Source organism: Struthio camelus, chromosome 13 (assembly GCF_040807025.1).
Source record: "Struthio camelus isolate bStrCam1 chromosome 13, bStrCam1.hap1, whole genome shotgun sequence".
NCBI classification, from domain to species: domain Eukaryota; kingdom Metazoa; phylum Chordata; class Aves; order Struthioniformes; family Struthionidae; genus Struthio; species Struthio camelus.
The window spans coordinates 19,949,500-19,962,339 of record NC_090954.1 but is presented as its reverse complement, the minus strand read 5'-3'; the positions used below and the strand labels follow the sequence as shown (position 1 = coordinate 19,962,339).

Below are 12,840 nucleotides of genomic sequence, written 5' to 3'. Positions count from 1 at the left end.
TGTAATTTTAGCTGATTACACATTAGTTCATTTAGCTTTGTTTCCTCTTCCCCACTGTGCCATACTATTAAACTAATGCAAGGGGCCTGGCATCCCTCTGTGCACAGAGCTGGTATTGTCATAGCGTAATAAGGATACATCCAGTCAAACAGCATGGTGTAGCTGGTCTTTGTGTTTAGTGCAAAGGCAATCCCTCGAAGATCTCTTGCCAGCCCGATCAACATACGCTGTCAGTGGGAAAGAGACACAGTAATTGATTTTCACGTTAGCACAGAGCAGATGGAGTAATAATCAGCCAATAATGACCACATATCTGATTTTGATTCATTAGTTTAAATGTCTCGCTCAAATTCTCTTCTATGAAAAACACAGAGATCCTTTTAACAAACAAGATTTCCACGAGTTTTACAGTGATAACACTAGCAAAATGCTCTGAAAATGCTTTTGATTATTCAATATACTATACTAATGAATAATGCAAATTAAAACATAATATATGAATACTGCATATTAAAGTTTAAAAATGCTTCCTGTATTAGCATATCAAAAGTAACAATAACAATAAAATGTTAATTTAAGTTTGTAATATTTTAAACGAGGTGTAAGACTAATTGATACTCATAACAGAAACTACAATTAAGGCTACACTGAGATTCCTATTGTACTGTTATTTTCATACACTTTTTTTTTTTTTTTTAAAAGTCATTTTCCAAGGTAGGTTTCTTCAAAAAGTGACTTTTACTTTTTTTAATTAACAGAAGACCATGCCAATCTCTTTATCAATATTAATTCTGAAATTAAAACTCTTTTTTCCTTAAATGATTGAAAAATGCGTTCAGAATCCTTCAAGCTCTAAAGCAGACAATATTTTATATGTAGATAATTAGCCCTTACTTAAGAGCTCTTCTCAAGAAAATTAATAGAAATCAGTTAAAAAAAAAAAAACCTAGTGAAGGAAAAATATTCAAAAAATATACACAAATTTCCCAATATAATTAGACTTAAATATTATTTTTTGGACAATTAAGTAGCATAAATAAATTTTATCCATGTGGCATAGCTGGGGTTTGCTGTTTTTTCATTATGAAAGACCATACTGCACAGTCTGATTAAAAAAAACCAAAACAAAACATAAAAGTATGGCAAAAAATCAGCAAGGAGTTCTTTCTTTAAAAACAGAGCATATATCCAGAAAACTTTCAATCATATAGCATTTGGTGATAATTTCATATTCGTAAGTTGAGGAATGTAAAAGGCAAGATTCACATACTAACTTTAACCGATCACATAAAAAGCATATTGTGGCTGATTCCTTGTTAAACTACTAAACGTAACCTTGCAACAACGGCTCATTTTTACTTTCCACACACAGACACATTAGTCCGATTGACTTGAATGGCATGCACATAGATTTATTGGAGAATAAACTGGATGCGCTTTGAACTGGTGAGGTTGCTAGGAGTATTTTAATATTTGCATTTCCTTTCTGTTATGCAGTGAAATGGCCTGAACTTGCAAGATGCTCAGAGGTCTCAACTCTCATTAACTTTAATGGGACTTTGAAATCACTGGAGAGGAAGTGTTCAATACAGAGAAGATGGGATATACAACTGCAACTTTATATTCACCTCTACTTTCACACTTTATATATTTTGTCCACACAGAAAATAACTGTTTTGCAGACGTGGTAGCCAAAAGGAAAAAAATTACGAGCTAGGCAATGACATTTTATACTTCTTTGGGAAGGGATGCTGAGACGCAACACTATATACATATGTATATATATGTGTGTGTGTGTATATACATATATACATATATCTACACACGCACGCACACAAGGGAAACAAAGTGGAACTCTTCTAGACAGCTCGCGGTTCTCTGGCCCGTTCCAGGCACAGCGAAGGACACAAGCGGGACTGCAGGGAGACAAGGCTGGAGCCGGGGAGCTGCAGCTCCTGGGAAGTTAGGAACTTGCCGTTGCGGGAGGACGTGCTCAGAGAGAAGAAACCCACCATCTCACTATGGCCTCTAGAACGACCAACCAAACGCATGCATGTTCCTCTAACGTGCTTATCTTCGCTTCAAAGAAGCAACGAGTGGTACGAAAACACTCTTCTGCAAACGTATTCAGGAAATGGTTGAGCTATGAGACTTAAAAACTATTTAATAAAAGCAGACGTGCAACCTTCTTTAAACCACGGTCCCAGGTCCTGTGTGAACCTACACAAACACCAGCTAATTTCAGACACCGCTTAAGTATCAAGTCTAAAGAACAAAGAATATCTACTAAATAAACTACATTTCTTAGTTTCTAGTCTTTAATATCTGATACTTTTATGAGAACATCCCTACTATTAGTGACACTGTTCTTAAGAAGTGAACTCACTCTGTAAAGCACCACAATACTCTTGCCCCGTAAAATCCCAGTGAGCTCAGCGCTCTGGCTGCTATCCACCGAAACTGAACTTCATAGAACAACGCAGCCTACAACAGCTGATATAACGCTACAGAACCCTCAGATAAATCCTGCTCCGTTTCAGTCGCTGGTTAAAAAAACAAAAAAAACAAAAAAACCCAAAACATTAAACTCCAATAGGAGCCAAATCACCCCAGACACCATGCTCACCTAAGCTGCATTTCCTAAGAGACAGCAGAAAAAAATACTCAACTCCTGCGACGCTCTAGCTCATTAGCCCGCTACGTGTTTCCAAATAGCGCCTATGTGCATTAAAATCATTAATGATAAACAATACTATACACTTACAGGTCTACTTTTAGGTTGCCATCCTGAGGGATTCAAAGTTGCCCTGCAAACCTAACAGAGTAATTTGAGTAATACACTGAGCTACTGCTCCATTCCCAACTAACACCAGCCACTTCTGGGGCAAAGCGACAGCTGATGACAGCACCAGCGACTCTCCGCGGCGAGTACGAGCCGAAGCGAAGAGCAGTATATACAAGAAACGCAGCAGGAGGAGCTTGTCAGGGGTACGCGTCTTCACAGAGCCGTTTTCTTCCAAGTGAAGCGACTCCGTTGCGCGTCAGAACACCCTTCCCCGGGCGCCAGGGAGGCGGGCCTACTCAAGGTGAATTAAAATAAAGCGACTGTGAAAAATTCGGCCATTTTGGACAAAAAAGACTTTCCAAAGGGTTTTGCAACGGGCAAGAGCCGAACACGTAAATAGTCACGGGGACTTGCCAACGCATGCCAAGCGTCTGCCGAACGCCGTCCAAGACAGACGAGCCTCCTCACGCCACCCGCCCCCAAAACGGGGCTCGCAACAGAGAGGCTGACAGACCCTTAACTATAGCGGCACTACTGGGTGCAGCTATAATATTACCCTCATAATTCTCCGATATAATAACAACAAAGGAAAAAAAAAGGTGAGGGGTCATTGCGCTTTGTCTTTAGAATTAAGATGGCTGTCTTCATCCTTACAGCATACTCTTAATTCTGGAGACACGTCTTAATAACCTCTAAATAGTTCCAACAAAAGAGCCGTGTCAGAGGAATGAGCAGGCCCCAAGGTGTTTCAACTGGAGTGTTTTCATCTGCCTTTATTGCTCTATCCCTCTCCAGAATTAAGGCAATAACCTGTGATAAATTATTCAGGAACTGCTACAGGGATCAAAGCAAAATCATTCTGTTAAAGTGCTGTTTGCAACATTTGGCACTTAGTGTGAAAACTTTTAATGTGTGCAAGCTGAAAATCACGGATTTTAAATAATTTAACAGCACGGAGTTTCTACAAACCGGCTAAAGATAGCACGTTGCTATTTAACGGCTTTCTCCTCCGATACTTTTTTCTGGGCGTTTTCATCAGGACTGGCGACGTCATAACTAGCAGCAAAGTACTCCTACGACTCCAGCTAGCCGGGCGATATGTTACTTAACGGGACTGTCAGGACAAACCCAGCAATTGTGAGGAGAAAAATTAGCCACTTTTTTAATATTAGACGTTTTTCTTATTAACATAAAAATGCGAGGAAGGAAGCAGCAAAAAAAGAAAAGCGCACAACAACTACTTAAGCCAACTTCAGTTATATTTGATCTCACTGGAAAAAGAAACCTAAACGTATGTTTTATAGGCAGATTTGAGGATTACAGATGTGTTTAAAACAAGAAAGAGCTCCCTTGCTGTGACTGTTTTCCAAGGGTTTATTTCAGGAATATTACAAAAAGCAGAACCCAAAAAACTAGCCAGTTAGAAAGTCCTAGTAAAACCCACAAATTAAATGAATTTGGCAGTCCTGGACCATTTTCACAGTGATATTTTAACAGTGTCATCTCCCTGTGGATAGGAATACTAAACATTTTATTGAAGAACTGAACTGTTTTTGTTTTCGGTTCTTGCAAAATGAAGTACCGGAAAGCACTTTTGCACGTATTATTTATTCATCATGATAGAAAAATGGCTTTAACCTAATAAATTACGTTTAAGAGAATTTAGAGCAAAAGTTTTGTTTATGATAAAGCAACAGATTTAGTTCTTTATCAGTAGCTTAAAGCACCAAGTTCTCCTTATACAAATTAGACAGATGGTGCTTACAGTAGAATTTACTAAAGGTCTGTCACAACAAATGCAGCCAAGCTGCATATTTAATCACTGCAGAACCTTGTCTACCTGCAGCTGCCAACTGCTAATCCAATTTCCCTGATAAATGTGGCAAGAGACACGATCAGCAATAAAGAGCATCTAACTCCATTTTCCTGCAGGGCGTCTTTTGATGAACATTTAGGACGGAAGCACGGAGTGCACTGTGTGGCCCTGGCTTGTGGCAGCTGCATGCATTTTGAAGACACAGTTCTCAGGTTACTCACTTAATTCTGCCACTATCATTATGTTGCTATTGATCTCAGTAGCTCTTGTCTACACAGCATTACTCTAGATGAAGCTGAATCAGGCAGTTATCATGCATCAAACTTGCTCAAAAGCCTGGAGATTTCCCCTTAATTACTTGTGATTTTATTTGCAAATACCGTTAAAGTGTAATCAAGCAGTCACTTTCCAGGGTCGTTAAGAACTTGCTAGTTTAGGAATATATCACCGGCACTCCATTAAAATTTCTCTACTGCGATGGTTTCGAGCAAACCAGACAGGACAACAACAAAATAATTTTAATATAACTGATCCCTCACATGACATAAACATAATTTCCCACTGGAAGGATAATTCTATCAAATGACCTTTTTAGAATTTATAACTAGAAAATATAAAAGATGAACCCTACCTAGATGAACTATGCCTACTTAGTAAGTGAAAAGTAGATTCAAAAATTAAATACATAAAGCAACAACAAATGTAGAAACCCAAGTAAGCAATTGTCCAAATAACCCTACGTACTATTTTTTTTTTTCAAATATTAACTTAATTCCAGTGATTACTGTGAACTATGCATCTTCTGGTAACGCCAGAGATGCACTGCAAATAAATTATTTATTAAATATTTCTAGTGTATCTGTTTATTTTCTTAGGGATAGGAATGGGTAAAAAAAAAATGATGATGTAGTATATTTAAGTTCCCATCATATTTCAAAATAGCAAATTAAAAACTACTGTTAGGGCTTCTTCCAAATTACCTTGTGTAGCTGAAGTGAGTCCTCCAGCGTGCACCGTTAACTGTTTATTCAGTAACGGCAGAAGGGGATCTCTTTAATGCAATGCTGCTCTAATGTATTATCATTCCTGATGATGCAGCTTCTATCTAGCAAGTCTTTTTCTTCCCTAAAATATACTGTTGTTTTGACACAAACAGCTTGCTACACTTAAGGATTTTACTAATAAAACATAATGTTGTGTTAGATATTATGACTGTTGCCACAGCTGAACTGACTTGTCAAATCAATCCTAATATGGCTCCCACAGGCACATAAAAACCTTATTTAGCTATCAGTTATCCTAATCACTTTGTTCAGTTTAAGGATGCAATACTTCAAGACCAGTTCCTATTTATACATATATGCCCAGCCATTTAATAAAGTCTTGATTTATATAATAAATTCTTGTTTGAAAAAAATACTTTAAAGCAGCAGTGTTTTATCAAGTGTGTTACAACGTGCCTCCTTACCCCCCAAATAAATATGTTAATGTATACAAACAGGATACTTGCCCGGAAAAGAGGACTATCACATATAAAACAGACCAACTATCACGGAAGAAAAATTTGCCCCTTTCATTACAGATGGGGCTCAAATGAGCTGACCTGATCTGCAAAAATCCCAAGGCCTTCATCAGGTAATTGTACGAGGTTTATTTTGGAAGAGTCATTCACAGCCTCTGTACCTCTGCTACCTACAGTCCTACATTGACACACGTATACACACATATAAATACACAGGTTTACATATGCCAACAGGGATAGACAGATAGAAGAAGAACGGCAATCTGTTGCTAAATGCTTGCCCCACTATTAGTGTTTTCCATCAGTAATAAATTATTTCCCCGTAATTGAAATAAACTTACCTTTGCCTCTTCTTGTTCAAAACTACTGTTGAATATCCGAGTCACGCTTTCAAACGAAACTGTGAGGGGGAGCATGAAATTCTCAAACTCATCCTCATCTTCACCTACAGGAAAACAGACCAGCACAAACCAGCAAAAACATCACATCAGATTCACACTATTGCTCCGCACGGTCAGTCTCTTAGGTTTCTATAGCAAAATCTCACTGACATCATGGGAACTTTTACCAAGACCTACAGGAATAAAAAAATGAGGTTTGAAATATTTTTACTGCGCTATAAAAAACTACGACAAATTGTTGATCACCGACAACTTTTTATCTGAGACTGGAATGTCTCTGCATTTCACATCTTTCTCCTTTTCATATTTCTGTTTTCTCTGCTAGTCTGATAAGATTTGTTAGAAAAATCAAGACTCAACAGTTAGAAAATGCCAGAATTAAGACTGCAACAATAAATGAAACCCTTTCATGCGTGTACTTTGCATTCAAATCATAATCTTTTATGATCACATCCTATTTTTCCTACCTCCTATCTATTCAGGACACAGGATGAAGCCGCTCTAGAGATAAGCCAGGACTATGTAAGGGTTATTTGTATAACATCACTGTCTCACTTGTTTCAGAGGAGTGGATTTAGAGTAAATGAAGCAAGATATTGGGCGCAGGGGAGAAGGAGAAAAAAATAAAAAAGAAAGATTTTCATGGTAAAACAATTGAAAGCTAACCAGGAAGACTGGAACGTTTCTTTGCCCTGACATGATGCTGAACAAATAATTATAAATAAAAAAGGCACAACTTTTTCCAAATGGCAATTATGTGGGGATAGGTGCTCATACTACTCATCCTTCGGCCCTTAGCCCGGGCAGCTAGCCTCTCACATGCAGATTCCTCTAGAGAGTAATTCAGAGCAAGAACTTAATTTATGTTCTTTAAAGAGCTCTTTGTTAGAGGGCTTCTCTCCCTTCCGTCTTCACTGGCAACTGAAGTCTGGGAAAGCATACCGGAGAAATAGTTCTGTGCTCTCTTTCCTGAGCATCTATAGCTGGTCAGCGTCGGAGACAGCGCTGGACTAGACTGCTCTTGGATCCAACGCAGCACGACCGTTCCCATGTTCTGATTCCCAAAGATTCTGTTAGTTCTGGATGGTTATCTCCTGGGTAATAGGTTTGGTATGTTCTGGCTAGATAAACAGAATTGCTGAGCACGCTAGAGTTGCACCTGAAGTTAGTAGGAGCTTTGTGTGTGGCTGGTTGTGCAAAGTTAGCATAAGCTTTACAATTTAGTTTCTACACCTCTCATACCCATCTGTAAAATGGGCATAATTCCAGCCTCTTATCTCATAGGGATACTGCAAAGAGCTAATCACTGATATTTTTGAGTCACCCCAGAACAATGATAAGAATGACAGAAAAGGCCAGGAAGAAGAGTTCTGCCTTCACAATAAAAAAAAAAAAAAGTTTGGACTAACACATTAATCTGGATGACAACAGAGTGGAAATAAAATGCTCCATAGCTACTCATTAAATTAGGATGACATATCTCTGCAGTGAAAGAGGCAAAGATCCTCTGAAAGAAACAACTGTGGTCCTAGAATTAGAGACTCCCTCATTACAATGTAAATATTTGCAATAGAGAGGAAATTAAAGTCTTACAGACAATCCCAATGACAGCGTTTCCTGAATTCCCAGTACTTAGCTTTGTGAACTTAATTGCTTCCTTTTAATATGGGCCTTTTGCACCCAATTTTCCAGATTTTGTTTAAAAGCAAACGAAACACCTTCTGAACTTGCTGCTGCTACGCTGGTCGACGGTATCAGTATGGTATTCAAACCATAATCTGTGCTCAAGAACTTTCTTAAACCAGAACAGTAATGGACAAAATCCGCCGTTTTCACCACCTGTGTGCAGCAGAACTGAAGAGGGTGAGACACTTCTTGTCCGATTTCAAAGCTATTGCCCAAGCAGCAGCAGCTTCCTCTGACCTGTCTAGGAGTTAAACAGTTATTGTTCAGGAAATATTATTTTCTATTTATCCAGCTGCTCTTCTTCTTCTTCTTCTTCTTTTTTTTTTAATTAAATGGCTTTCAGATTTTCTTTGGCGGGGGAAAAAAAAAAAAAGACTAATCATTTAGAAAGAGCCCCGTGGTGGCATTTTCCCATGCTGGGGGACAGTGTGATGGAAGTTACTTGCATACTGCTCTGCGCAGGATCAGGCCGCCTCACTTGCCATTTACACAGCGCTCAGGAGAAACGTAAATTAGGTCTTTAAAAACAATACTGCATCTCATCTGGCATACTGCTTCTCGTTAGAAGACAACTTCCACAAAGATACATGTACGCATCCAAATTCAAGTTGAACCCTTGCTGAAGGTAAAATCTCAAGCATATCTAGTTAAAATGGCGAGGAGAAGAAAAGAACTACCAGAACGTCCCGCACCAACACTTTAACAATAAACCGGCTAGCTCTGGAAATGGGGTGGGCGGAGGGGATAGCCTTATTTTTATTTGTTTATTTTTGTTCTAAAATTCAGCGTAGGCAGTCAAGACAGACAGACCACTAGGTCCCTACACAGTATTGCATTAGTCATCAAAATTTTTTTTTTTTTTAAAGTTTAAAAAAAGTAATACAGAAATCAGTACACACACAATCACATTGCATAAACGGTGCCATATTAATGAGAAAAGGAAAAGGAAGACACAAACCCTACACAAACCTACCATGGTAAATTTTTCATTTGCCATAATTCGAACTACACGTACCTATCCTCTCTATGACTTTTGAAAGAATCGAGAAGCTTTGCTTGTACATTATGGTAGATCTGCGTGTGGCTTACAGCAGAAATGTTTTAAACCTGCTTCTCGTGGGCAGATCTGGTACTGAGCACAACTGCAAACACCTGTAAGTACAGGGCACTGACAAGTCAGGCTGAATACCTCCTGCAGGTGTTTTCTACAGCTTAGGTCTGCTGCTCGTGGTAGTACAGAACAGAAAGAAAAAAATATGAAAACATATGAAACTCTATAATAGCTTGTCTTTAAGGAAAACACTTACTGCTACTCCTGTATTAGTTTTGGTTTCTACATACTTTTTACAAATGAATATTCAGTTTACTTTACAATTCTTGGACTACGGACCAGTCGGGCAAGATGGTGCAATTCTAAATGTCAAAAAAGTGCATTTTCATTAAAAATGCAACTAGGGGCATATAAACAATTCAAAGTCTAATTTTATTCAAACAACATTAAAATTATAGAACAGAAACCAAAGTGCATTTTGAAGCAAATACCTACTAACGTACTGTTGGTTTTCCTACATAGGTTTCATTTTACCAGCTGCTCCAAAAGCATATTGTTTAAAATGCAAACATTCTGCACTTACTGTACTCAACTAATCTCCAACAATTTTTCTACATCAATTTCTTAAAATATCCCCTCTCAAATTACCTATAAAATTCATCTTCACTTTATTTCCATGTAAATTATTTATATATATGATTCACATGAAAGGATTTCATATAAAGCTTTTCTTCATTTAATTAAAAAAAATGAGGAAGGAAATTGGTATAATATTCTTTGGTCTAAAAATGCTGATTTGCACAGTTTGAAAATATCTTTTGAGCAGTAAAGTAACAACACTGTCATTTAATACTTGCACAAACACATAGAGAGCACAGTTCATGTGTACTTTACTTTATTTACATCTTAAAACGTGACCTCTACTTGCTTGTTTCTCTAGAGGTGTTTTTCTATCAGCTCAAACCCCCCAAAATTTATTCCAATACCAACATAAAGGACAATCACCAAAATATTAATGCTTGTTTTTTCCAGATACTTATTTCGGATCTTCTAGAGCTGTCAAGCCACAGGAATCACAACCACCTCTATTAATTTGTAGCCAGTCATAAGCCTGTATGCCATTTGTAATTACACAACCTCTCTTCTGAGATGTAATTTTTAAACACTTGTGATTTTTTTTTTTAAACCAAATCTATTTTTTCCTATGGGAAAAGTTACTGAAACTGTGCAATGTAACCTACTTCATTTTAAAAAATATACCCACTACTTATATTACATGACACTGAGCCAGTACGGAAAGTGGTTTAACTGCAAGCAAAAGCAGGTACAGCCCACAATTGCCATTCGTTAAGAAAGAGCTGATGAATACGATTTGGTCTTGTCTCCAACTTAACTGTTCTCAGTGCTGTGCAGCAGCAGACAGTACAGGTACCCACTATCAGCAAAAGGTATTTTAAGTACTCTTCGCTTATACCTTTCTATGTCAATCTTTTGCACATACGTTCCATAGTTAAGTCTTTGTATGAGGGTTGAAAATCAGTACTTGTGCTCCCACGCCAAACACTTTTCTTCTTATTTTCTGAAAGCCCTCACCAGTGGTCCCTGTTCAGAACACCTACCAGCATCTGTCCTCATGCAAAGACACAACTCTGAGTGGGGCTTCTGATCAAAACGGGGGCACAATTTCAGACGCTCTTCAACATCAGCTTTTTGTTTAACGTGTGATTTGCTTCTGTGCAGCCTTCCTCACTTCAGCAATGGGGAGCTACGCACGCAACTGGAATTCTGGATTTTATTCTAACAGTCAAACACAGTGCCTTAGTTGTTTATTATATCTAGCTATTAAAGTATGCACTTAGCCTTATACGTATGTGTAACATCACCAATTTCAAAACGACAACTCAAAAGGCAACCCCAAGTGCATGTTTAAGTACTGCTGGTAGAACTGCAGCATTCTGGCCAATGTTCTTATTAGATCTCTGAGGCTCTTTGTGTATTGGGAACTTGCATGGAGAAGTGAAATTAAAAACAATCTTCTACTAGAAGCTGGAAGACTGACAAAATCAGTAACGTCATCTGGAAACTCAAAGCACTTATTCAGGCACTTATGCTGTAAATACCTCATACTTCATACAAAGAGCATCTCTGTGTAAAAAAATTGACTGACCCGGCTTATTCCTCCGACAGGTGGCAGCAAACAAACAGACTTTAACTGCTCAATCCCCCCAAAGCCTCAAAGGTTGATAGGCAGTGATTTAAAAATCACCCGTAACAGATTTACTGTACAATTAAACTGCTGTTTTAAATGTAATAAATTAATATTTACACGTTAAATAACATTTAAAATTTATAACAGTGCAAAAGACAGCGAGGTGTCTCACAGATATCTGTGGAGGACCTTACCTAGATCTACCATGAGAAGACGAGTGAGAGCGGTGTAGAATGTTGTCCGGCACCTAAGGTCACTGAGACTGTAATTATCATTGATGCCCAAAAAAGGGAAGTGCTTGCTCTGTTGAAACACAAGGGTATAAAAATTAAGTGCTCTACAAAATTTCTTTTTACTAAAATTAACATTTTTTTAAACATAGTAAGAAAACTTACTGTATGATTCTGAAGCATGAATTTCACAGCCTCTATTTTCACAAGTTTTTTTAGGAGAATATAGGTAGAAGCTGCTAAGGAAATATCAGCTTTGCAAAATTATGATTACGTTATCACGTTGTACAAACTTTCAGAACTTTTTAGTATGAGAGAATTCCTTATCGAAAGAACAAACATATACTAAAAAAAAATTTGAATTTCACCTAAAAATATATATCATAGAGATAGTCTTTAGAACATTAAAGATCATAATCTATTACTAACTAAAGCAACTATTTTTCATGGCATATATTCTAGTCACAAATGAATTAAATAACTTTTACAATCAAACTCAGAGTTTCTGATAACTCAGCGTGCTGGTTTTCTTTCCAGATAGTCCCATGTTACCAGCATGGTAGGAAAAAAAATAGTGTTTTTGCAATGGCCTAGGCTGAAAAAAACTCACTTGGCAATGGGACTGGCAGCAGCCCTATGCAGCGCTGAAGCTACAGCCTCAAAATCACAGAGGTGCTCAGCTCTTATAGGCCTGGTGAAAATCACATTTCATTTGTTTGAGTTACAGTGGATTAAAAATGCACCTGATATAATATGTATACACACACATACTAAACTATGTTAAACACTAAAACATATTACTTTTATAACAGAACTGAAAGAAAATCTCTTAAGAACATACAAAGCCTCAAAACCAGAGCAAAGTATGTAACAAGGTGGAATAGCAGGGAATTTTCAACTGTTATCCATGAAAGCATCTACAGACGCTTTCACAGGAATCTTGATTTCTTCAACTTTATGAAAGACAAAGCCAATCTGACTACTGCTAAGCAGAAATTTACTTCGCCCATTTCTCAAGCTAGTGACAGTCCCAACACCAGCTAGCTACACCAATGCAGAGTTGTGCCCGAGCTACCATGCTCTGCTTCTCAGCGTAGGTGCTTTCAGAAAGGCGTATTAGCCTGGGCTATGCATTGCACT

The 12,840-nt window shown here is 37.8% G+C and overlaps 1 protein-coding gene across 3 annotated transcripts in view; it reads right to left on the bottom strand.

Moving 5' to 3' along the window:
• RANBP17 (RAN binding protein 17) overlaps positions 1-12,840 on the bottom strand; it is a 170,508-nt gene that overhangs the window by 50,732 nt on the left and 106,936 nt on the right. For all 3 annotated transcript variants that reach the window (XM_068959443.1, XM_068959444.1, XM_068959445.1), the window contains 4 exons: positions 11,866-11,929; positions 11,665-11,773; positions 6,465-6,568; positions 139-227 (listed from right to left, as the gene is read on the bottom strand). In XM_068959443.1, the coding sequence (XP_068815544.1) occupies positions 139-227; positions 6,465-6,568; positions 11,665-11,773; positions 11,866-11,929 (366 nt within the window). The remainder of the gene's footprint in view (positions 1-138; positions 228-6,464; positions 6,569-11,664; positions 11,774-11,865; positions 11,930-12,840) is intronic.